The 24,166-nt window shown below is 44.8% G+C and overlaps 1 protein-coding gene across 3 annotated transcripts in view; it reads right to left on the bottom strand.

Annotated features, from left to right (window-relative positions):
* The window catches only part of WWOX (WW domain containing oxidoreductase), a 1,014,498-nt gene that overhangs the window by 268,963 nt on the left and 721,369 nt on the right, over positions 1-24,166 (bottom strand). Inside the window, exon 9 of one of the 3 annotated variants that reach the window (XM_066349487.1) lies at positions 1,544-1,617. The exons of 1 other annotated variant lie outside the window; for it this stretch is intronic. In XM_066349487.1, coding sequence (XP_066205584.1) covers positions 1,544-1,617 — 74 coding nt within the window. Of the gene's footprint in view, positions 1-1,543; positions 1,618-18,789; positions 18,814-24,166 lie in introns of those variants that run through there. One more of the 3 variants, XM_066349491.1, reaches the window with a different exon arrangement.

The following is a 24,166-nucleotide window of genomic DNA, read 5'->3' as shown; positions in this document are numbered from 1 at the left end:
ACCCGGCACGCCCACCATGGGGCGACGCTCTGCCCACCAGGGGGCGATAATCTGCCCATCCTGGGCGTCGCCATGCTGCGACCAGAGCCACTCTAGCGCCTGAGGCAGAGGCCACAGAGCCATCCCCAGCGCCCGGGCCATCTTTGCTCCAATGGAGCCTTGGCTGCGGGAGGGGAAGAGAGAGGCAGAGAGGAAAGCGCAGCGGAGGGGTGGAGAAGCAAATGGGCGCTTCTCCTGTGTGCCCTGGCCGGGAATCGAACCCGGGTCCTCCGCACGCTAGGCCGACACTCTACCGCTGAGCCAACCGGCCAGGGCCACTCAGTTCAATTTTATCTGGGCAGGTCACGTTTGTGAACAAGTTTGTTTCAAACTTCTGAGATCGAGCTACCTTTAAAATAACTTCTTTCTCAACTGTCTGAAACAATGTATCTTAGCAGGCTTTTATTCATTCTTTTCTTTCACCCTTTCCCAAAGTTACAGAGGTCAACTTTTCCTAGGTCACTTTTGCAGGAGAGCAGGTAGGAAATGGGGGAATATAAAATAAACTCATTTTCAAAACTTTTCAAACTGCTCTCACACATTTTCACTTGTCCCCAGACTGTTGTCCAGGGCATTAATGGAACCTCAGACACATGATAGACTGGGTTAGAGACTCCTGACTTTCATTCAGGATGATGACTTTGAACTCCTTACCAATAAAGGATAATTCTGCAAGACGGGCTTGCCTGTGTGGAGACAGCTAAAGTCATTTAAGAAGACTAATTCTTTAGGGGGGATTGACTATTACCTAGTTGTTTCCAGCAAAGACACACACATGCAAATTATAGTCAGAAAGAAGGGACTCTTCATGTTAGAAACAGAACCACACATAAATTGGACTGAGGCATACTAAAGAATAATCACCCATGAACCCCTAGATGGGAAAAGGCCGAGATTGGGAAGTAAAATCTCAATCAATATTCCTGCCCACTTCCTCTCCCAGCTAAGCCACATTCATCTACATTTGCCTGTGGAATATGGCAGAATGTTTGCAGTGAAAAATAAAACCAAAGAATGTAAGTAATGCCATAATTAGGTGAAGGCCTGAATTAGCAGGTCCGAATTACCAGGCATATATATATATCACCATGATTAAAAAAATATTATTAAAGGCATAATCCTTGACTTATATGAAGTACTCTTTTATTACATTTCTTATTTTTCTTGCAATTTCACTATAAGGAGATGAATTGCCTTTCCAAACCCAGGAAAGGAAACCCAAGCATTTCTCCTTTCCTAGGATTCTGGGGACGCAAACACAACAGAGTGCAGCAATAGCAAACACCCTGTTTTCTGAGCACTCTCCCGTGATTTATGAAAGGTGTACCTCACTGTGGGAAGATAATGCCATTTGAAATGGTCCATTTCATAAATCTATCCCTCTCGTCCCTCGCCGCAGAGAGGACTACTATGAACTCCTGAATCCAATAATGTTTTCATCCTCTATTGACAAAAAAAAAAAAAAAAAAAGACTTTGTTTGGAGCGAGGTAATGATGCACTTACAAGGGAGCAGCAGCGCACACTTTGTCTCCAGGGCTTTCTTTGGCAATGGCCGCAGAGCTTCCAAGGCGGGGAAACTTGGATAAACAAAATGAAGAAATAATCAACATGCGAGACATCCCTAATGTCCTTTTACTGCTAGTGGCATTAATTATAGCATGAGCCCAATCCTCCAAGCGACTGCAGGACCAAATGTTTTGCCTGAATACCCTCTCCACCACATGATAGATTTATCCTTTGGAACTGGGGTATTTCCTATTCATTCATGCACTGGTTTGGTCTATCTGCTTGTTTGTCTAACTGCGAGAATGCGTCCGGAAGAGGATTCCATGCAGTGGAGGCAGTTGGGGACCCATCATAAACTTCAGTGAAATTCATGGTTGTGAATTTTTCTGGTCATAACGAGGGGGACATGATATATACATACATACCAACACCGTGCGGTTCTTGATGACCCATATGAAATATGAGCAGGGGACAGAAAGGACTTCCTTGGTATCCAGCGAAATGGACAGCACAGACATGAGGAGTGACTACAAATACACGACTGATGCAACTCCTCAGACTGAAGTCATATGTCAGATTGGGACCGACTCCCTTTCATGACAGACTCTGAGACACAGGGGGAAGAGGACAATAAGATGACAAATGGCAGTCTGGTGTCATAGAGCCTGAAAAGACATTAAACCCGCTAGGCATGAAATGCTTCCTATTCATTAAAAAGGAAATAAAGTTACATTTTGAAAGAAAAAGAAAAAGAAAGGAAAGCATATATATGTACATATGTAGGGGTACTTTAGCCTTCGTGGGGATTAGTGCATTTGAGAAAACCCATCTGCCCACCACTCAGATACTACAGGATTAAGAAGAAGATAAAGACCTGGCTGGATAGCCTGGCTGGTTAGAGCATCATCTGGATATGGCAAGGTCGCAGGTTCAGTCTCGGGTCAGGGCACATACAAGAATTAACCAATGAATGCATAAATAAGTGGAACAACAAATCGATGTCTCCCTCTCGCTCTCTCTCTCCTTCTCTCTCTCTCTCTCTCTCTCTTCCTCCCTCCCCCCTCTAAAAAGACCAATATACAAAACAAAATTTTTTTAAAGCAGATAAAGCACAAGATGTAAGATGAAATGATGTAAAAATGTGAATCTGAAAGCACTCCTCACATAGGATACTCATCCTGAAACTTTGGAATTTGCATATTTTGACTTGTATTTAAAAAGCAATTTCAAGGTCAGCTTCAGTGGAGAAACACTGAGCTAAGATGGGAAGTAACCCCATTAAAAGTCTACCAGTGTTTTGCATATTTATTTTTCTTCTTCTGTAGTGAGCAATGACGACTCATAAATCAAAAAATCAGGGTAAACAAATACCAAAGAGGTTATTTTATACAAAATGTATATTCCTTATTCTATCTATTTATACACACAAACATTTCTATTACTTGAATTTATAAAGTGTGTAATATATGCATGCATGCTTTAAAAATCTGCATACATTTGCATAAGAGAAAAAACATATATTATTGTCCCGAGTCTTGGAAGACCATGGCTGAAGTAAAATGACGATTACCTCAAATGCAATTTTGTATAATGGGATGAAAAGTCATGTTTATTTTTAAAAGCTTCGGGCCTATAATTTTTAAAAAATATAAAGAGATTACAATTTTCCAGTTATGCAGATTCCATGGGCTGACCATGCACATTCTACGTGGGTGAAGACAGCCAAACAGGAAAACCTGAGGTCTCACCAACAAGATTCAAGGAGCTTCAACGAAAGCACATAAAATATCAAAATCAGCATCTACACCTCTGTGCTAAAAAGAATCATCAGACTTGTCACCTTAAGTAAGGGACAGGGAAGTAATATGACGGAGAAATAGAATTTGGAGAATTAAAAGTTTCCATGGAAAGAGGCAGGGTTACCCCAAAATAGGGATTTCCCCCCAGTTGACTTGGATGCTCTTGAAGTCTAAATGAAACTTATGTTTCAAGGAACTTCATTTTGATAATTTGATGTTTGATATTGACCATTTGATACAATGTCATCTAAGCCATTTTACTATAAAACAATCCTCTGCTTTATTCGTTAGACTAGACTTGAAAAAAACTTTCAGTCATTTCCAGAAAATTCAGTCTACTGTCAAAGGATAAACATTTGGCACTGGTGAGACGATGCCAAAGAAGGAAGGAAGACTCAAAAGAATCAAGAATCAAAAGTAATCCACAGAAAGGAAATTCTAAAAAACATTTCCAGCAATTGCAGAATCATGCATTATCACCTAAGGGAAACGCAATACAGAGAACGGCAAAGAGACTCTCCAAGCTGGAGCCGTTCTAGGCCAGGTACGACCTCTTACTCATTTTTAAAGCACAGGATCCAATTCAGTGTCTGACAGACCAAAGATGTTCGGTAAATACACTGCTCGCAAAAATTAGGGGGTATTTCAAAACGAATATGAAGCTATAAAATATCCCCTAATTTTTGTGAGCAGTGTATATGCTGAGTGCAGTACACAGATGCCTTTGTTCTGAGCGGCACTGGCAATGAGCAGCAGGGACATGACTTAGGGTCCACTCACATGGGCAGCAGAGCCAACGGGGTCTTTGTCCCGCCTATAACCCTCCAGTGGCTCCCCAGTGTGCTTAGAAATTCCACATTTCTTACCTCTCCAACCTCATCAGATTTCCATGTAAATCCATGCCATTACATTTCATCTATCTTCCCGGTGTTTGGCTGTACCGAGGTGGCGTTGGGCATCTGCTGTTTCCCCTCCCTGGACCTCATTATTTTCCAGCACCCCTCTTGGCTGCCTCTGACTATTCAGACCTCAGATTCATTAAGAGCTTTCCTGGTCCCCAAATCGAATTAGGCTGTTCTTATTCCCAGGCCCTATCCCTTTACTCAGCATAACTGGCCACGTACCTATCACCTTTCTCTAACCCAACATCTGGGTGCTTAACTCTTTTGCCAACGGCATGAAACTTCTGGCAGACTGGTGGTTGAAAACCACCGCTCTAACCTGATACTTTGCTCGGTTATTTATTTGTTGACTGTGTAACTGCACTAGAACAATGAGCTTTTGTCTGCCTGCATTGCTATAGTCCCCAAACTAGTACATAGGAAGTCCTCAATAAATACCCGTGGAATAAATGAATAAATGAATGAACTAAAATGCCCAGAAATGGTGATTCCCAGATACTAAGGTGACGCTCAGCTCCAACAGCTGAGCGAGCATCAGGCCCGCTCAGACAGCTGTGGGGACAGAACAGTGAACGAGATAAAGCCTGTGCCTTTGAGGGTCTTCCTGCCTCACAAGGTGGTCCTCAAGCACTCTGCGTTCATGGCCTTGGCCGATTCTTTATGTTTGATAAATATCCCCACGGTAACCATCCTTGGTGAAATAGCAGCTTCCGACTCGGAGGTCCAGCTCTGCGGGACAGCCGGGACACTCGTCGGAAGAGGCCGAGTGTGGCAAACACCGATCCCCCGCCCTCTCCCCACTGTGCCACGTCTCTGGCTCACTTTCCCACGTGTGGAGCTCCTGCCTGAATATTGTTGCACTTTTCTGGTCAAAACAGCAATCCTCCGTCTTCCCTGGGGTCCAGGAAGGTCCTGACCTACGAAGTAAGATGATGACGGCATGCCAGGGATTCGGGATTGGAAATCGCAGGTTCTGCGTGGGAATCCATGCTCTGCTGCTGGCCGCTGGGCCTTGACAAAGTCACCAAGCTTCTCAGAGGAGAATGACGGTAATAATACTCCTCAGAGGACTTTGACGATTAATTTATATAAGAACAATTGATTCATATAAGACAATGCTTAACAGAGAGCTTGGCATACTGAAAAGCTCAATAAATGTACATTTACCACCTCCGTGTAATTTACATAGCCATAGAAAACACACACTCAAAGGAAAAGATCACTTTGTTAATATGCAATCCTTATACTGGTATATAATTAGCATAAATAAAAATACAGGTGTATTTGTGAATCAGGGTAAAAAGTTGCTCCTTTTATTCTGGTAACTTTTTCGTAAATAGAAATGCTTTTAAAATGAAAAGCCCCCCCTACCCCAACCTCACAAAACAGTCCTGTAGATGTGCCCCTCCTAATGGATATCTGATGAAACAATTTTTTTTTTAAATCTAGAAATGGGGATGACTAATGAGAAGGCATTATTGAGAGACTGCTTTAAAGTTCCTGTAGAGTTTAAAACCATATTTCCACTTAATTTTCCAGGACTCGGTTTAGTACATACTGTACCAAACAATATATGACCATATTCCAAAATCCAAATGGATTACTAATGGATTAATATGCTTTTAAAAGCATCTTTACAAGATTTAACCATGAACAAAACTCCTTGCTTCTCTTGGCTTCTAGTTAACATGTGACACCCTATAATACTTCAAGTTAAAGAGTTACAGAAGCCCAGAATTTTATATGAGCCTGACAATGATGGATTAAAACCATATTCTAGACATACCCCAAACAGTAGCACTTACTTTTTCTTACTTAACTCACGGCTGAACTACTGGAGCCATTTGCCGGCAACTATAATTGCTGAGCTGCTGTCAGAAATCTCTCCTTGCCTAGAGTGAGGTGGTTTCCAAACCAAGAGGAAAAGCACAACCAAGACACGTTCCTAAAACCTTGCAGCCTGTGGACCCTGCCGGCAAGGAATTTGAGAAGTTCTGAAGTCAGGAGAGCAAGTTAAAATTCAAGACTGGTACACCCGTTTTCATAGTAGCTGACAGCTAAATGCAGAAGTGTCCATTGACAAATGGATGCACAATCAAAATGTGGTGTAGACATACAGCCGAGGATTATTTAGTCTTAAAGGGGAAGGGAATTCTGATGCATGCCACGATGTGACCCTTGAGGACATTAGGCTAAATGAAATAAGCCAGTCACAAAAAGACAAAAGTACTGTTATGACTTTACTTATATCAGATACTTAGAGTAGTCAAATTCACAAAGATAGAAAGTAGAATGGTGGGGCAGGAGACAGAAGAGAATGGGGGATTCTAGTTTCATAGGTATAGAGTTTCTTCATTGTACAAGAAGGAAAGAGTTATGGAGATGGACGGCGGTGATGGTTGCACAACAATGTGAATGTGTTTAATACCTGTGAACTGCACACTTAAAAATGGTTAAGATAATAAATTTTATGCTATGTGTCTTTTACAATAATAATAATTATTATTATTCAAGACTGGCATTTATTTGAAAGAGTTGCTTCAACCACTAGCATTCGCTCACACATCCTCTGAGTAGGTCAGCACACAGAGGAATGGGCTCTGGAGGGGAGATAATATAAAACTTTCAGTGTCTTCAAAAGGTTCAAAGCCGTTCAGGATAAACCCTGGGAAAACTCTCGTGAGATGGAGCACTATATGCAGCCAACCTGTAGCATTGTCCAAGGAATTAAGACTACGATGACAGGTAAGGGGGTCACCCACTGCAAACATCAACCATCCAACTCACCACCTTACCCGATTCCAGCTGCTACCATTGCCTTCCCTATTTCTCTTCACGGAGCGCCATTCTCCTCGTTCCCAGACCAAGTCATCATTGCTTCCTTTCTCCTTTCTTCCCATCGGCATCCAATCAACTGTCCTCTTGACTTACCACTACTATCCATTCTCAACCCATTCCTTCCAACTCTAACTCCAACGCACCAACCAAATTTAGAACTGCATCATCCCTCAACTAGAATACAATCATAACCTCTTGCTTCCCAGCCTCTAGCATCTTCTTCCTTGATATCTGCCATTTAAATCTTATGGAAACACACCTATTCTCATGGTTTTGTCCTACTGAAAACACAATCTGCCGGGGCCCCACTGCCAACTGAACAGGGTATGCACTTCTCGTTCCGGCACCGGAGCGGCTCTCCACATGACCTTGCATCACAAGACCTGCTCCATGTTTGGTAGGAGGAGGTCAGCCTGTGAAAAACAGATGTCACCCTCTAAACACTTCTGCCATGGACCTCCGGGTCTCACCAGTGTGTCCTTCAAAGGAGCGGTTCACACTGCTCTCTCTCACCTACCCTATCCTAACACCCTGGTCTTTATAACCATGATGACAACATGTCACCTTAAAAATAAAATTGTTGAAAGGGCATCTCACAGGAGAAAGTACTTAGAGGGAGCAACTGATCCCTACGACTGCCTAGCCCCGATCTCGTGACCCAGCTGTGCGCCCTGCAGAAAGTCTGGGGGGTCTTGTTTCCACAGCCCTTCCAAGTGTGGGCAGGAAGAGTCTGCTCTTCGGACACTGATGGTTCAAGCGGAGGGGAGGGGACAGGTGCTCTCGGCCCTCAGTGCGTCCTCTTGCCGGGTGGCTTTCCGTAACACACATCTGTCCTCTGGACTTGGGGGCTGGTCTAGGTGACCGCCACATGTCCCTTTGCTCCTCACCTGGTCTGTCTGGTCTTCAGGAGGGGCTTGGGAGCCTGAGTCAGCTCCCTTCTGGGAAGGACCCTCCTAGAAACCGCCACTTCCCGGCTGAGAGCGAAAGGCCAGCTCTCTGTGATGTGGATTAAGTCGGTTTGAATTCCACGGGGTCCTCCCAGCAGGGGAACACCCCGGAGGCTGCAGCTGCGGGCTTCTCTTTCAGGGAGGTCAGTGGTTCCAGCACTTGGTCGGCACCTCTTGAAAATGGTGCCAGGAACATTTCGAGGACAGCGTTTTCCTTGGCAGGTGTGTCTGCTGGCAGGACCCACTTCAAGGTTTGAGCGAGAAGGAAAACGGCATCTGGGATCTATCTGTGGTTGTCGGTTTGCACATTTTGAGGGGCGGAGGAAAAAGAACCTTCTAACACAGCATGTTCTCATCCAGACACAGGCTGTGTGCACACGAAGGAAACGCTGGAGTGGAAAACGGCTGGCAGGGCCCCTGGGTGTCTCAAGGGCTGCCTCAGGTCACGGCTCGGTCAGCTTAAGAAAAACCTCTCTGCTTGGTGGACGCACCTGGATGCCTCAGTTTCTCACGAGGAGCGTTTCACGGCTCAGAGAAAGGGCTGCCTCTCCTGATTTGCTGGTCAGCCCCTTGGACATACCAACAACTCAAGCGGGAACAGCCAACCTGGAATTGCCTTCAGACTTCTGCCTAAGTGCCTCTGTAAACCGTTCTTCAGTGTCTTGTCCAGCTGGACAAAGTGAAACACTTATCCCTCCATATTCCAGCCAGGCTGGTGGATGATCCCATGACGGCATAGTCTGTGCTATGTTATACCTAATTATTCTTATCTATGCCTCCTCTATTTGACGATAGACTTCTCAAGGTCAAAAATCACATCCTACTTGCCTTCTTATCTGTACCTTTGTCCCCAAAGCAGATGCCCAGTGGTCTTCATAGACCTGACCAGTCCAGCCCAGCAAAATGGTCTGACCATGGAGAGCTGGAGGTTTCCTTTCTTGCTCAAATTACCTGCTTGAGGTACTATTCATTTTCCCTCCATTATTCCTCTATCTTTTGATTTCTTAGTCATGGTAGGTATCCAGTCATTCTTCTGGCCTCAGGGTAAAAGGGGAACTTCCCTGACTACTTCTGTCCCCTCCAGCCCAGGAGGGGAGTATCTATGTCCCCAGAGTGTACTGACCTGGGCTCCCACGTAACTCACCACACTGCAGCCCTAGACCCATGCCTGTTTCCCACTATTCCTGAGTGTGAGGATAGTTGGCTTATGTCCTCACAGCTGTCTTTCTTCTGAGACTGAGCTCCTGGAGAGCAATAATAAACCTTTAAAAAAAAAACCAAACAAAAAAAAAAACAAAACAAAACCTATTAAATTCTTTTTCTTTTCCTTTCATTTTGTATTTTTTTCTGAAGAGAGAAATGGGGTGGCAGAGCGACAGACTCCTGCATGTACCTGACCAGGATCCACCCGGCATGGCCACCAGGGGGTGATGCTCTGCCCATCTGGGGCATTGCTCCGTTGTAGCCGGAGCCATTCTAGCACCTGAGGTGGAGGCCATGGAGCCATCTTTAGCACCCAGGCCAACTTTGCTCCAATGGAGCCTTGGCTACAGGAGAGGAAGAGAAAGACAGAGAGAAAGAAGAGGGGGAAGGGAAGCAGATGGGCGCTTCTCTTGTGTGCCCTGGCCGGGAATCAAACCCGGGACTTCTACATGCTGGGCTGACACTCTACCACTGAGCCAAATGGCCAGGGCCAATCTATTAAATCTATTAAATTCTTATCTACCACTTTGCTAGTCACTGTGCAAAACATTTCATGTGCATTTTATTATGTGATGCCCACATCAATCACAGGAGGTAGATCTTACTATTCCCACTGAATGGATGAGGAAACTGAGGCTGCCAGTCACATGCTCAGATTCACAAGGGTACTAGTTAGTGATAAAGCCTGGGTATGAACCACAAATAATTCATAGCAAAGCCACAGCTACACTAAACTGTGACTCAACATGTCTTTGTCATCTCCGTGTCTAGAAGAGTGGCTGATGTACAAACAGTGAGTACTCAACAAACGTGTCGGCGGAAGCTTCTAACTGACCATGGGAGCTTCCTAGGACTTTTCATTTACTCTTTGTCCTTTAATTTACTCAGTCATTTTTTTCATTCTGCTATTTGTCCTTGATAAATTTAGTCAATAGGACTGACCGTAATTAATACAAAATCCAACTATAATGCCTTCAATCAAGAGAGAGGACTGTGGCCCCCAAAATCCAGGACCAATCACCCCTGGGCTATGGCATGATATGATTTTAGGAACCCAGGGTCTTCCCTCTCTACTTACAATGTCCTTCCCCTGCCAGCCACCATAGCCACAGCCCAGACAGCAGGAAGGGAAGGAGGAGCTTAGAGGAGGCAAGAAGCTGTGAGCCTACCCTAATGACATGTCCCAGAAAGCCCCATGGGACTTTGCTGCCATCCCATTGGCCAGAACTTGGCCACATGGTCACAGAGAGCTGAAAGGGAAGTCAGGGCATGGACTTCTTGTTCTGACTCCTCATGCATCCCTTGGGAAACTCCGTTACTAAGAAGGAAGGATGAACTAGATATTGGGGGACGAGCAGTTCTTGCGCAATAGCATTTCCTGAATCCCTGCCTTCTGAGGCTTACTACCTCGCCTGAGGTCAGATTCTGGTCATCTTTGACAGACCCCTAGGAACCTCATTCTTTCATTTTCTTTTCAAAGCTGTCTTCTTAATTACGACTCTCCCAGCGGGGGTGGGGGCTGTGCACGGGCTAGAGGTCCAGGCTGGCCTTTCAGTCTCTCCCTTACACTCCCCAGATGTGGACATGGGGTCTGGCAATGTTACCTTGCCCTCCTTCTCCACCAGGCTCAGGACATATTTTTGGAATATAATGACTCAAGGTATGGCCCTCTCCCTCAGATCCCAGACCACACTCTGATACGACGCCAGAATGTTTTCCCCCTTTCCTTAGCATTGGAAATAGATTTTGAAGCCGGGTTATATAGCAGTTCCTCTTCAAAATCCTTCTTTCTTTTTCCTTAGCAATGTCTTTATAAATCACTGTTATAAAAATAAGGCAAGCAGAAGGAAAAATATGCAGTACCTAGAAACTGAAAATTCAAGTATTTGCTTTTTATGGGACACTTGAGGCTCTTAAAAAAAGAGAACTGCTAGAAAACTTAAATGCAAAAAACTCACTGTATGATAACATAAAAGCCCAACAGAACTGACTAGTTTATGAAAATAATTTGAATATTTATGCTTCAATTCATGGTCTGAAAATCAACCCCAAACCACGACTTTATTTTTAAATGGATTTTTTGAGAGAGCATTAAATACATTCTGATTATTTTGACACAATGTCTACTTGGATATTCTGTGCAGTGATTTGAAAGCAAAAAGGAATTTCCCTAAAAATCTAATGTAAGTATATGTTAAAGGACATTATATATACAGAGAAGTACATTTATATGCATGCATATATATAAAGTTTAACAAACATTTCAACTGAAAGGGGTACTTTGGGTTGTTGTTATTGTTAGGGGTAAATATTGTAAATTTAACTCAAATGAAGCCTCGGGCTAAAACACATTATAATTCTCTTGACAGGAAAGCTCGGGTTCAAGTTCATATCTTTTTATTTCCTAGGACTGAGGCTGCAGGATCATGTTAACTGTGTTTTACAAACAGCATTAAAGAAACACAGCAATGCGGGTCCATAAAAGTGTTGATGAAAGGAAATCCAACGTACTCCCATTTTATGTTTTCTATTATTTCTTTCCCAATAGTCAAAAATAAAGAAACCTGTTTTCAAAATTTCTTAAATTTTATCTATTTAAAAAAAATATTTACTGTTATTTTAACAGGCCCCCAAAACATCAAATATCTATACCAAAAATCAGTATTCACTTTAAAACGGGAGAAAAATAATCAGAACAAGAAAAGTGGTAGAAAAGCGAATGTCCAGAACACTTTCTTGTTAAACTCAGGGGTTTAATAAAACCCAAACATGGAGAATACATTATGTAAATACGTACAGACAAAGGGCTTTTGAAGTCTAGGTGACCACAGGATCCAGGATCTGTGACTCTAATTTTTTGTTTATGCATTCTAACAAGACTTCATCACACACACACACAAACACACACACACACACACACCACACACACACCACACACACCACACACACACACACACACCACACACACACCACACACACACACACACCACACACACACCACACACACACACACACACCACACACACACACACACACACACCACACACACACACACCACACACCACACACACACCACACACACGCACCACACACCACACACACACACACACGCACCACACACACACACACCACACACGCACCACACACACACACACACACCACACACACACACACACACACACCACACACACACACACCACACACACACACACCACACACACACACACCACACACACACACCACACACCACACACACACACACACGCACCACACACACACACACCACACACGCACCACACACACACACACACCACACACACACACACACCACACACACACCACACACACACACCACACACACACACACACACCACACACACACACACCACACACCACACACACACACACCACACACACACACCACACACCACACACACACACACCACACACACACACCACACACCACACACACACACACCACACACCACACACACACACACCACACACACACACCACACACACACACACACACACACCCTCAGGCTGTTGATTCAGTTTTAAGCACAAACTTCAGCAAACCAAAGCAAAGGAATGGCTAGGAATATGTAAATGTCTAGGCAAAAGAATAATTCACTGAACTTGAGAGTTAGAGACAAAAATAAACGCAGTAAGAGAAATTCCTACTTAATCTCTGTTCCAAGGAAAGACGCTTATTTCAGGGACCACGGGCACATTCCTCCACAGTGCAGCACTGAAATGAAGCTCAGGTCAGACATGAAAGAGACGCTCCGGCCTCACAGAAGGTCAACTAATAAGTGCTTGATTTAGTCTGACCATTAGGCCTTAATTACCTTTCTTTTCATCTATTTGGATTTAAAGGAGAACACACGGCCACAAATAGTATATCAACACACATGGAGTCCCAGTGACGATATTTACGTTATTTCAGAGATCAAATAACTAATATTCATTTATCAAATATTGACTGAGCGCCACCTTGGTTCAGGCTCTGGGCTGCTTCCTGAGCCACTGGGAGGAAAAGACGAGAGTCTCTGCTTCGATGTGCTTATAAGCAGACATGTAAATAGGCACATATGATGGTAGAAATAATAACATTTATTGGTGGTCTATCATGTAGCAAACACATTGCTAAGCCTTGGCATGTACCATCCCAGATAGTTCTTGAAACACCCCATTAAGTATGTCTTATTACAATATTATTATTATTATTATTATTATTATTATTTCTGTTTTACACACAAAGGAACCAAAGCTCAGAGGAATTAAGTGACTTGCCCAAGGTTACCCAGATAAAGAGTAGTCTGAGAGCCAGGTCTGCTGAAAGCTGGCGCCCTGCTCTGTCCACCAGGCTCAGACTTAGGTGTTTTCTACATCCTAGTAACAACCAGCCAGGCTCTGACAACCTTGTTCCCAGGGAATAAATTCTCCATGCCCTTCTCAAAACAGGGCTCATTTTGCACAGGAGAAAGCGCAGACTTGGGGAGGTGCTGCGGGGTGGGGGTGGGGGTGCTGCAGGGACCTCCCCTGCCTCACGGGGAGCGAGGTCAGAATCGGCACTCGGCCTTCGCAGTGCCCAGACCCAGGCTCCTGCCCAGAAACACAGGCTGCTCCCACCAAGTCTTTCAAAAGCAGAGCAACTTCCCACCAGCTTGCTGGCAGGTGGAGTGAGGATGAAGAAGCACGTCCTGGTGAAACGGCCTGCGTCCAGAGCATGGAGCAGCTGAGCAGAGGGCACCAGTGGTGACTGACCCTGGAGCCCCCTCTTTGAGACCCATCCACTTCTCCGGGTTTCGGAAGTCACTGGTTTGCCTGATGTTTTTGCCGATGCTTTCCAACTTAGCATCCATAATGTCTGTATGTCACATCCTTCCCCGGACACCTTGTGGCCCCTACTCCTTGAGCCCTGTCTTATCCGGGCTGGAATGTACCCTCTCTGCAGGCAGAAGCCGCAGGTGTAATGATCATGCAGCAGTCTCCAGTCTAACACATCACTTATGAATTCCGAAACATCTAGGAATGCAGCCAATCTATTCAAAATATCCACCAGGCTGTATGGCATGAGCACTGCCAATTAGCACAGACACAGTGGTAAGCATCCTCACACTAGAGCCCAGGCTCCCGCCATGCTGGTTGTAACCCCGAAGTTGCTGGATCAGAGGAGGCTTGTTGCAGCGAGTAGCAACCAGTACTGTTGGGCTTTAACGCATTAACACCTGGTAGTGGCCGTACTGTTGCATGCTGCCTGAATACCAGCACTGTTGAATGAGTGGACCAAGAAACTACCCCAGCAGCCACGGATCATCTGCAAAGAATATATCTGCTTCCTGCAAAATGAGTGACAACAGGTGTCTAAATGCCTCTAACTTCACTGCCTATCAATGACAAACGGTCCCGAAATCATAGACACAAGCTGACAACTTAAGTAACCAAAAGCCATTATGGACAACTACATCTGCATTGCGTGGGCCATGCTTTATTTTCTTGGGGTTCTGTAATAGGCTCTAAATGTCTATTAAGAACATGTCTCTCCTTACCTGGGCTCTCCTTCCTCTTTGATCGATCACAGAATCCATAATCTATAGTCAGTGCTCCCCTCACTGCTCCCCTCCCCCACCTCCTCTCGGTTCCGGTTCTTCTGTCCAGCCACGCACGTGGTCGGAAACAGTTTCGTATCTGATCTTGATTCTCGAGGTAGGCTAGAGTGTGATCAAATGAAAACCGAATGAATCAAGAAATGAGCAAACCCTGTGGGGCCAGGGCCAGAGCTGGACACAGGCTGCCTTTCTGCAATCACAGCTTTATGGTGGGCCCCAGTGCCGCTCGGGAAGAGGGAGCGGGATCTTCACCTTGGAAGAGAAATAAAATATCATCGAAGCCCTTGAAGGTGGAGAATCCCTTTCGAAAAATCTCTGGCAGAGGACACGGGTGAAAGCCTGGTTCTCATTGAGAAACAGACTTCTTTACAGTTTGGTGAAGCATGAATAGATTAAAAATGTGCGTCTCCTCCCTGTAATATTATCCCTTCCGTTTTATAGTTATGGCTCCCCAGTGGACACAGGCAGAAATCAACAAGCACAAATGAGTTCCTGGTTAAGAGGCCGGGAACTTACCGCTGGCCACTTTAGAAGTGTTAGGGCACTTCCTTACACCAAGGAAGACACTTTATTGATGTATTTTGCCTGAAAGCACTCCTTCCCAACAATAATGGAGGAGCATGGATCTCGCTGTGATGTTACTTTAGAACTTTTATGTTGATAGTCTGAGCAGTTGTGGGGTTGTTTTCCCAGTCCTGGTATGCTGCCACCCAGTGGCAGCTGTAATCAGCCTCGGTCATGTGGCTGATAGGAGGCTTAGCCAATGAGCACGATTTTATAAGACAGAGAAACAATTACTCACAGCCTTGAAAAATAAACATTGAGAGCCCACCGCATTCTCCGCTGTAATCAGAGAGATACCCGTATTGATGCATATGCCTACGGAACAATTAAAATGCATTGCTACAAAGTAGTCTAAAAGAGATGACCCCAAGCCTTATAGGAGTGCTTAACCAGATGACATCATAAAACAAACCTTACAGAATGACCATATGGTAAGCTTATTACAGGGACAAATGGTTATGCACACATATAGAAACCAACTAATACACGTTGGATGAATAATAAGGGTGGAAATTAATGCTTTCTCATCACTGAAAAGGGCTGTGGAATATATTTTACCAGTATCTGCTTTGTCGTCCTCCTAACAACCATGAAAAGACTTCACAGAGAGAAATCTGGGTTGCAGACAGTTTGGGTATTGCACTCAAAGACAATAAGTTAGTATGTGGCAAAGACAAGTTTTAAGTGAGGTATTTTGACCTCAAAGCTTGGATTCTTTTCATTATGTCATTACCCTGATTTATCAATACATATTTCTTGAAATCATGACAGCAAGTTCCATTTTTTTAAACAAACTTTCAAAAGCAACTGCCCAAAAAGCAAACTTGAAAAAAAAAAGCACTGCTCATCTTAAAGTGTTATAAAACTAGTCTGACCACATTAGAAAGCTCCTTGCTAAGACGCCTGTGAATTCTGAGCCTCAGGTCGAAGCCCTTTCCCAAGGCTTGAGGTCATCCAGCTCACTTCAAAGACCTTGTGGCCATTTTCCTCAGGTGGCCTCGCCTGCCCTTCTTCTAACCAGAGTCTTGTCTAGGAGTCACAAATGCTCCCAAACACCTTGCCCCCCTCCCAGTTATAAACACCCCAAATCCTCTCTCTGACATTTCTGAAGCAGATAAAAACTAAGTATTCTGGAAGAATAAAGTACACATGACTGATTTTCTCCAATAGGAGAAAGCAATAGGCTTCTTGAGTGACAGGAGCCTGAAACATTGCCCTTTCTCCAGAGATTTCTAGATAAAAGCTGCTAACACATTGCGAGCTGAAGGATTTCATACAGATGGAGAACTTCCAAAGTTATTTTTGGAAACAGTTGATTTATAAACTAGGTATTAGGAAAAGGAGGTTCAAAAAATAGCAGGATGGATCAAAGACTCATGTAAGAGAAAATGACCACTCTATTTCTGCAATGGTCTGGGCTAGAAATGATGGTAATGATGGTGACGGCGATGGTGATGAAGTTGTTGTTTTTGGAGGGTGCATCCAGACTGGACAAAGTAGAAAGAGAGGAAGGAAAACAACGAGAATTGTGACTACTGGATGTGGGATACTTTTTCTCTACAGATTTTAATATTTCTAGCCAAATAAAAGCTTAGTTTTAAGTTCTTGTTGTTAGTACGATGAAGATGCCCTTATGGAAGATAGGGCATTTGCTTAGTGACAGTGGCTGGTACAGGACAGCCACGCTCTGGCTCCAGATGTTCCTCATCAGCGTCATGGCTTGGGTCGAATCTGGGAGCCTCAGCTTTCACTCTTCCACTTTTATTAATAGGAAGACTGGAATCCATTGCCTGGAAGAGCCTTTCCAAATCAAAAAAAAATCTAAATACATGCAGAACACAGGGCTGAGAGGAGTGTCTTGGCCTTGGGTCACACTGGATAGTCTTAACAATGTCCTTAAGATGGAGACTGGCCGCACCCACATGGTCTTAGGATGGGGGCTGGCTGTTCCGGAAAGACCAACAATATGGCAGGATGAGGACTTTGTGTCACCTGGTATCAGTTGATCTAAAAGCTGAAATTAACTACATGAGCAATCAATCGATCCATCGTCAGGAAATCAATCACAAAGCCCCAGTCAAAGCTTTGAGCACCGGAGCTCAGGCAGGCATCCTGGGCTGAGTTTGTAACTTGCATCCTTTCCCTCTAATGAACTATATCCATGAATGCAACAGCTTGCAGTGCGTTCTGTGAGTCCTTCTAGTCCATTATCAAACCTGAGGGTGGTGTGGGGAACCACCTCCCCAAACTTGCAGTTGCTGTCAGAAGTTGAGGGCGCTCTTCGGGGATGGAGTCTTCCAACTTGCAGTTGTCCCCAAAGTCTGTGTGGCACCCCACTGAAATTAGAGCCATGAACCCTGCTTCCTGGAGTGCTTGGCAGGTAGCAAGAGCTGGCAGGAAGTCCTCGCCTCTCCCCACTGTCATGACCCGCAGACATCCAGCATCCATATAACCTCTCTGTGCTCCAGTTTTGTCAGTAAAATGAGGATTTGAGTAAGCTGTTCAGTCTAAATGACAAAGTCATTATGAGACTTAATTAAGGTAATGACGGAAAGCTCTTGGAAAAAAAGCTACCTTTTATTTTTTTTCTTTCCATGATTAGATATTAAGAACTACTGTTACTATTATTTGGGAGTTTAAATGCCTCAGAGTTATACTGACTCTCCCCCATTTTATTGTATTTCTCATGGCCGGCAAACTCATCTTGTCTCAACCGGCAGGTGCTGAAATTATGTCAGCCAGAACTTTCATTAGCAAACGATTTTAGTCACCGAGAAGTAACGGCGAAACAAACGCGGCATCTTGACGTCGCCGTATCTGGGCTGGCACAGCGCGGTGTCGGGGCTAATGTCTTTTCAAACAGCTCTGTTTTGCCTGCAGACTTGAATACCCTCATTATAGTGTTTGAAAAAAAAGTTCCCTTATGTTTTTTTAAAGAGCGCCATTCTTCAAAAAGATGTCAAGAAGCTCTCTCCCCCCTCCCCCACTTGCTACAAGGTGTAATGTAGAGATAAGCACAAAATCTGGTTGGAAATGTGACCTATATTGGACTGGCAAGGCTTAATATCAAGCAAGCAGCTGGTCTGGGAGCCGGTTCTGTCCTACCTTGCTGCTGATATTGGGAGAAAAGCAGCGCGTATTACTTGTGGGCAGTGAGAGCAGTCTGGAAGTCAGTAATGGGTTTAAAAAAACTGGAGTCGCTTGCTCGTCGGGTTTGTCAGAGTTTTGAACAAGTCCCTGGACTTCCTCGCGACAGCCGAAGCCAGGTCTTCTGGAAAACATTTTATTTTCCTGCTCAGCGTAATAAGAAGAGAAAAGTCGTGTTTTGCAGATGAAATGGTGCTGATGATAAAAAAAGTAGGTCACACTTTTTCCTGTCTCTGTCTCTCTTTACTTTCTCTGAAAGACAAAGGAAAGTTTCGAAGATGTGAATCAAGTCAGGTCAAGCCTCTGACCTGGGTGTCCTTTGCGCTCTGAGTAAAATTAGGAGCATTTCAATCTGGGCTGACATTTCACGAGGGCCGGGACGGTAACCCCAAGGGCTGGGGGAGGGGTGTGGATAGCAGATCACCCAGGCTCTTGGGAAAAGGAAGAACTGCAGGTTCAGAAGAACTGTTGGCACGTAGGAGCTCAGGATATGGGGCAGCAAGGCCGGAGAGAGGCACGAGGAAGAAATGTCACACTCGCAACCCTGGGAGATGATATTATTGTGGACATTTATTTACTCTTCACTCCAGGGAGAGATGGTACTCCAGGGAAGTGATGAGGTCACTTCTGTGGGCCAATGAAATAGGGCTGCAATGACAGGTGTGACTTCCAGGAAGAAGCTGTAAGATCTTGTCTTGTCTCTTTCACCCATGATGTGAATCCTGGAGGGAGGCTGTGCCGTCAGCCTGGATCCGGGGTGGAGAAGAAGAGGGGAGGAGCCAGCTCCCAATGGGTCCATACGGTGCACAAGGACTCACGCTTTGCTATGTAAGCTGTGCAGAGTGTGGGCTGCTTGTCATTGCGGTGCACCTGGCCTCTCCTGACTGACAGAGCACCCCTCAGCTCCTCCTTTCCAAAAGTGTGAAAAGGATGAAAACAGTAGTAAACCAATGAGTCGGTGGTTCTGTCTTCCTAAATCATTGTTTTAGCCTAGGAGTGGGCATTGTCGTAACCAGAATCAACTCTGCAGGCTGGATTGCACGCACATTGGCACATCCTACTTCCCTCAGGTCCCCAGATAAAAAAAAAGCCCCCTCAGAGTAATGATGGCTGTCAGGGGACAGTGAGCTTTTAAAGAGGCCAGGGCTGACCTTAGGGCACACAGTGGAGCAAAGTGCATAAAAACAAAGGTGTTGGAATCAACAGCCTGGAGACAAATTCTAGATTCTACTATTTGCTCTGGGTCAGTTGCCTGAGCTTTTGTTTACTCATCTGTAAAAGCGGGCTAGTAGGGGTGCCTCGGTCCCACAGAATGGATGAGGGGATGAAGGAAACAGAGGCACACGAGGGAACAAGCAGCACCGAGTCTAGCCATACTGTAATTACTCAGTGCATGGCGGTCCTCGTGGCTCTTGTTCCTGTTGTGAGTTGCACCTCTGTTCATACTTCTGTGCCACGAACTGCTCCACTGGAGTTTCCAGTAGGACCTCAGGTGACTTGTGAATTTGAGTTGGGAATAATACACAAGGACAGCCCCTTGGCTGCTACTGCTATGACTGGACTTGTTCAACTTTCACCGTAAGTGCCTTCGCGACTGTGTGTCCACCATGGGCTAACGACCTTTCTGCCGCCCTGGGTCCAATCACAAAGCTACACCTTTTCACCCCGTGTAATAGCCTAAACTGCCTCTCTGTACTCCTAGAGCAGAACATTCTGGAAAGGGACCATAGAAGTCATATTTGGAAGCAGTAATAGGACCAGAGAAATTGAAGAGAGAAGCCAATTTAGGATCTGTGACATAGAGCTTAGACAAGTGACTTGTCACTTTTTAGCATTGACTTCTTAATCTCTAAAGTGGGAATAGTGAGAGGAAACTCCTATAGGGCCTAAGGATAGGATATAATAACATATGTAGTGCTTTCAGGATGGAGCTGATCCCATAGAACCATATCAACATTGTTGTTATTATCATTAGTAATAAAATTAATAATCCAAATACTGCCAGAAATAGCCAAAATAGTAGCAAGCATACTGCAGCCCACCCCTGGAAGGAAAGAACGAGTCTTCATAAAAGCCAGCCTGTACTTGAAGAGGCCTCTGAACACATTTGTGACAGAGACGAGGATATGGACCCCGCAACAGGAAATGACCACGCCCAATCCCATCCCTGCTCGACAGTGACAATCCTGGCATCTGCATAAGAAGAAGCCAGAAAAGAGAGAGGTTCTGTAGGCACACATAGAAAAAGGGATCTTTACAAAAGACTAATAGGATATGTGTATAAGATACTCCTTGGGTTCTTAGTATTTCTTGCTCCACGTGTGTTGCTTGCTAAATTGTAGGGCTATCATTGTCATTGCACAATATGGCTTTTCTTAATTAAGAAATGGTGGCAATGCTGAGGAAATAAAACCAAGGGTTGAAAAGAGGGAAATCAGGTCATCACCAACTGGCCCCTAGATCAAGCTCTACCTGATCTTCGTGTCACATCTCTGTTTCCCAGTTAGTTAAGCCTGTTTGGGTGAACGTGGAAGAACGTGATCTTCCACATTCGATGGAAAGCATCCAACTCTACACAGTGGAAAACAGAGTTATTTTCTTGACTCTGAGTTGTTATAATTGGACAAACTTACCCAGGATCCCTCAGAGATTTAGTGCTGAGTCTATCCCAGACATGACTACTTCGATTCTTTTCAAATGTGTGAATGTTATGACTTCCTTGGCCTCTCTGTTAATAAACAGAGTGATCATTCATTCCTACTTGTCTGGGACAATCCTAATTTTTGTCCATTGTCCTGGAGTAACTGTTTTTAGTGTCTCCTCTCACTTAAGAAAAAAATATCTCCAAGACTGATTAAACCATAAATTACAAAAGATTACCCTATTCATAATTCTCCTTTACAAAGTTCTTTTTTCTCCCTTAAAAGTAGAATCCCACACCCCTTCCCCAAATTCTTTTTAGTGATAATTGTGGCTAATTATACTCAGCAAATAATCTTGGCTTGCCAGTCTTCCCATGTTTGACTTTCGGGGGATTAATCACAGCTTTCTGCTGCCGAACAAGGTTCTTGAGAGCATGGTATTATTGTTTTATCTAAAGGAAGCCCCTCTGAAATGGGGCCTCCATCCATCATACCTCCCGTGGTAGAAAGAACTGATTAAAACTTCCTGGCCTGCAAACTTGTTTGTTAACATGTCGCTTCCTCCCAGCCGTCAGCATAAGGTCTTCCTCGTGCACGGATTCTGCTAAGGGCATTGTTTGATCAAGATGGGACGGTTATCCGTGCTGAGGACACTGTGCTGGGAATCCGACCACTCTGTAAACACAATGATAACATCGTGTCTGCACACAGGGAGAAGACAACACTCCCGAATTCCCTTTTCCTCATTAGAGCTCGAAACAATAGGTGGGAAGTACAAGGCCCTGCTATCATTACCTATTGGCCTTCATTTCTGGGCATTGATTGAGCTTAGGGTGTTGCGTGTGTGTGTGAAGAAAGAGCAAATTAAAATTCAGACTTCTTCCATTTTTCTTCCTGGAGTGTTTGTCTTATTAGAAAGCGGGGGTGACAGAGATTAAAAAGCGTAAGTGGAAGATTTGAGGGTTATATACAATTGTGAACCATACCAAGTTCTGTTTCAAAATTATTCCACTAAGCACATGTTTGATCAAGGCAGACAATAGGATGTGAGCTTATGAGGAAATTTTTTTTTTAAAGCTTCATTTTGGCCAGGGAGAGACACAGACTAGCACTTTCCCCAAATGATGGGTGAACGGTTTTATCTTCAGAGCCAACGAATGCTACAGCATCTGTTACTGCTCAGAGGAACCGGCAGCGGCATGGTGTGATTATTTATTTTTTTAGAAACTGAAATGCCCAGTACCCTGATGACATCTGGTACAAGGATCCGCGGGGTGGCATTTTCTCAGGGCGCTCTGAGTAGGACTTGTTGGCTAGCATCATTAGGGGGACCAAATCATCACAGGCAATCAGCCACAGTTAAGTCGATTTACACTGATGATTGCCCCGTTGAGTAACAATTAAGATATTTAGATGGAAAAGTCTCCCAGGCTCTCACAAAGGGGGTCTTCTGAATTGCAGATGTACAACATTTAGTCCTTATGGTTTCAACCAGCCGAGATCAAGTCCAGGTGACTGAATTCTATGCTGAATGTCTGGAACTGTCCTGTAAAAGGAACCCACTCAAATGTACAAGCCAAATGAGTTGGGACTCGGTGTGGAGTGTTCAAGGTGATGAAGGAGTGGTGAGGGGCATGAAGACACCTGGAGGGCGGACTTTTACTTGCCGCACGAGCCCAAGCTGCCACTCAATCGCCATTGGACATGTGTGCTGTAATAAGTATCAGAACACCTAGTGCATTCTTTAATTGACTTGTGAATGTATTTATGGGAAAAGTTTTATAAAGTTTCAGTTATCTCTCTGCACTACAACCTTTCATTGCCTGGTGGGCCCACCCAATCTCCTAGCCTGTGGCTCCCTGGCCTTCTCAGTTGTGGAGGTCTCCATCCTTATGTTTAGCCACCACCCTCTCAGAGCAGCAAACCAGAATTTGTCGCCACGTTGGAAATCTCAAGCCCCAACCTCTCCCGCTCCCGCTGTCCCACACGTGGCCCCTGGCACCCAGCCCCGTCCAGATCTCACCTCCCTGATCGGTCTGGTTAGCTGCATTTGTCAACACACTGGTCACCAGTCTCTCCCTCTTCTGCCGCCCCCTGTCCCTCGGCCTGCAAAGTGCCAGCCTCTGACACATCAGTGACGTGCCCTCTTCCCCCCCCCCCCTGCAGCTGCCAAAGCCAGACAGCCCTTGTGATAACGCTGCTCTTACATGCAAAGACTCCACTTCCCAGCCCCCATTATTGTGTCCACGGTGCAGAAGGAAGCGACGTGTGGGCCTTCGGAAAAGGCTCCTCTAAAGGGAGAGGGCGCACACCTCTTTTCTCTCCTTCCCCTTGCCCGTCCCCTGAAATGGCTGGTGCTCGGGCAGCCTTCTTGACCCATAGAAGAGCGCTAAGGACGGAGCAGCAGTGAGTGTCCCTGATAAACACACAGCCATCATGCAGCACTGGATAGCCTCCGGACACTTATTAGAAGAGAATAATACAAATTCCTATATCTCATTTAATTTAGTTGGGTTTTTCCCATGTGCTAAAGACATGAGTAAACAAGACGGATGAGGTCCCTGCTCCCTTGGGGCAACAAAAACAATGAATGAGCAATGAATGGATGGATAATATAAGGTAGTGGTAAGTACTAGGCAGAAGAATAAAATGTAGGAGAAAATGTGGGTGGTTAACTTAGGGTGGCCAGGGAGGCCCCCTGTGCGGAGGTAACATACCCCCAGCAGAATGGCGGGTTCATACTTCACTTTCGGATTCGATTGGCAAGCCTCAATCTCTCATACGTCTCAGACTAACCTGCAGCATCTGTGAAGTTTTGGCTATAATTTCCTCTCAAGAATAGCAGTACGATCACGTGTGTTAGTTACAGTCTCGCTGGTTGCTGTGATGCATTAAACAACTGAGTGCGTATATAAAGTCCAGAATTAATATTCTTGATCAGTGGGTGTCTCTGCTCTGCACAG

Source organism: Saccopteryx leptura, chromosome 9 (genome assembly GCF_036850995.1).
Source record: "Saccopteryx leptura isolate mSacLep1 chromosome 9, mSacLep1_pri_phased_curated, whole genome shotgun sequence".
NCBI lineage: Eukaryota > Metazoa > Chordata > Mammalia > Chiroptera > Emballonuridae > Saccopteryx > Saccopteryx leptura.
Note: the sequence above shows the minus strand (reverse complement) of the source record. Positions and strands in the feature narration are given on the sequence as shown.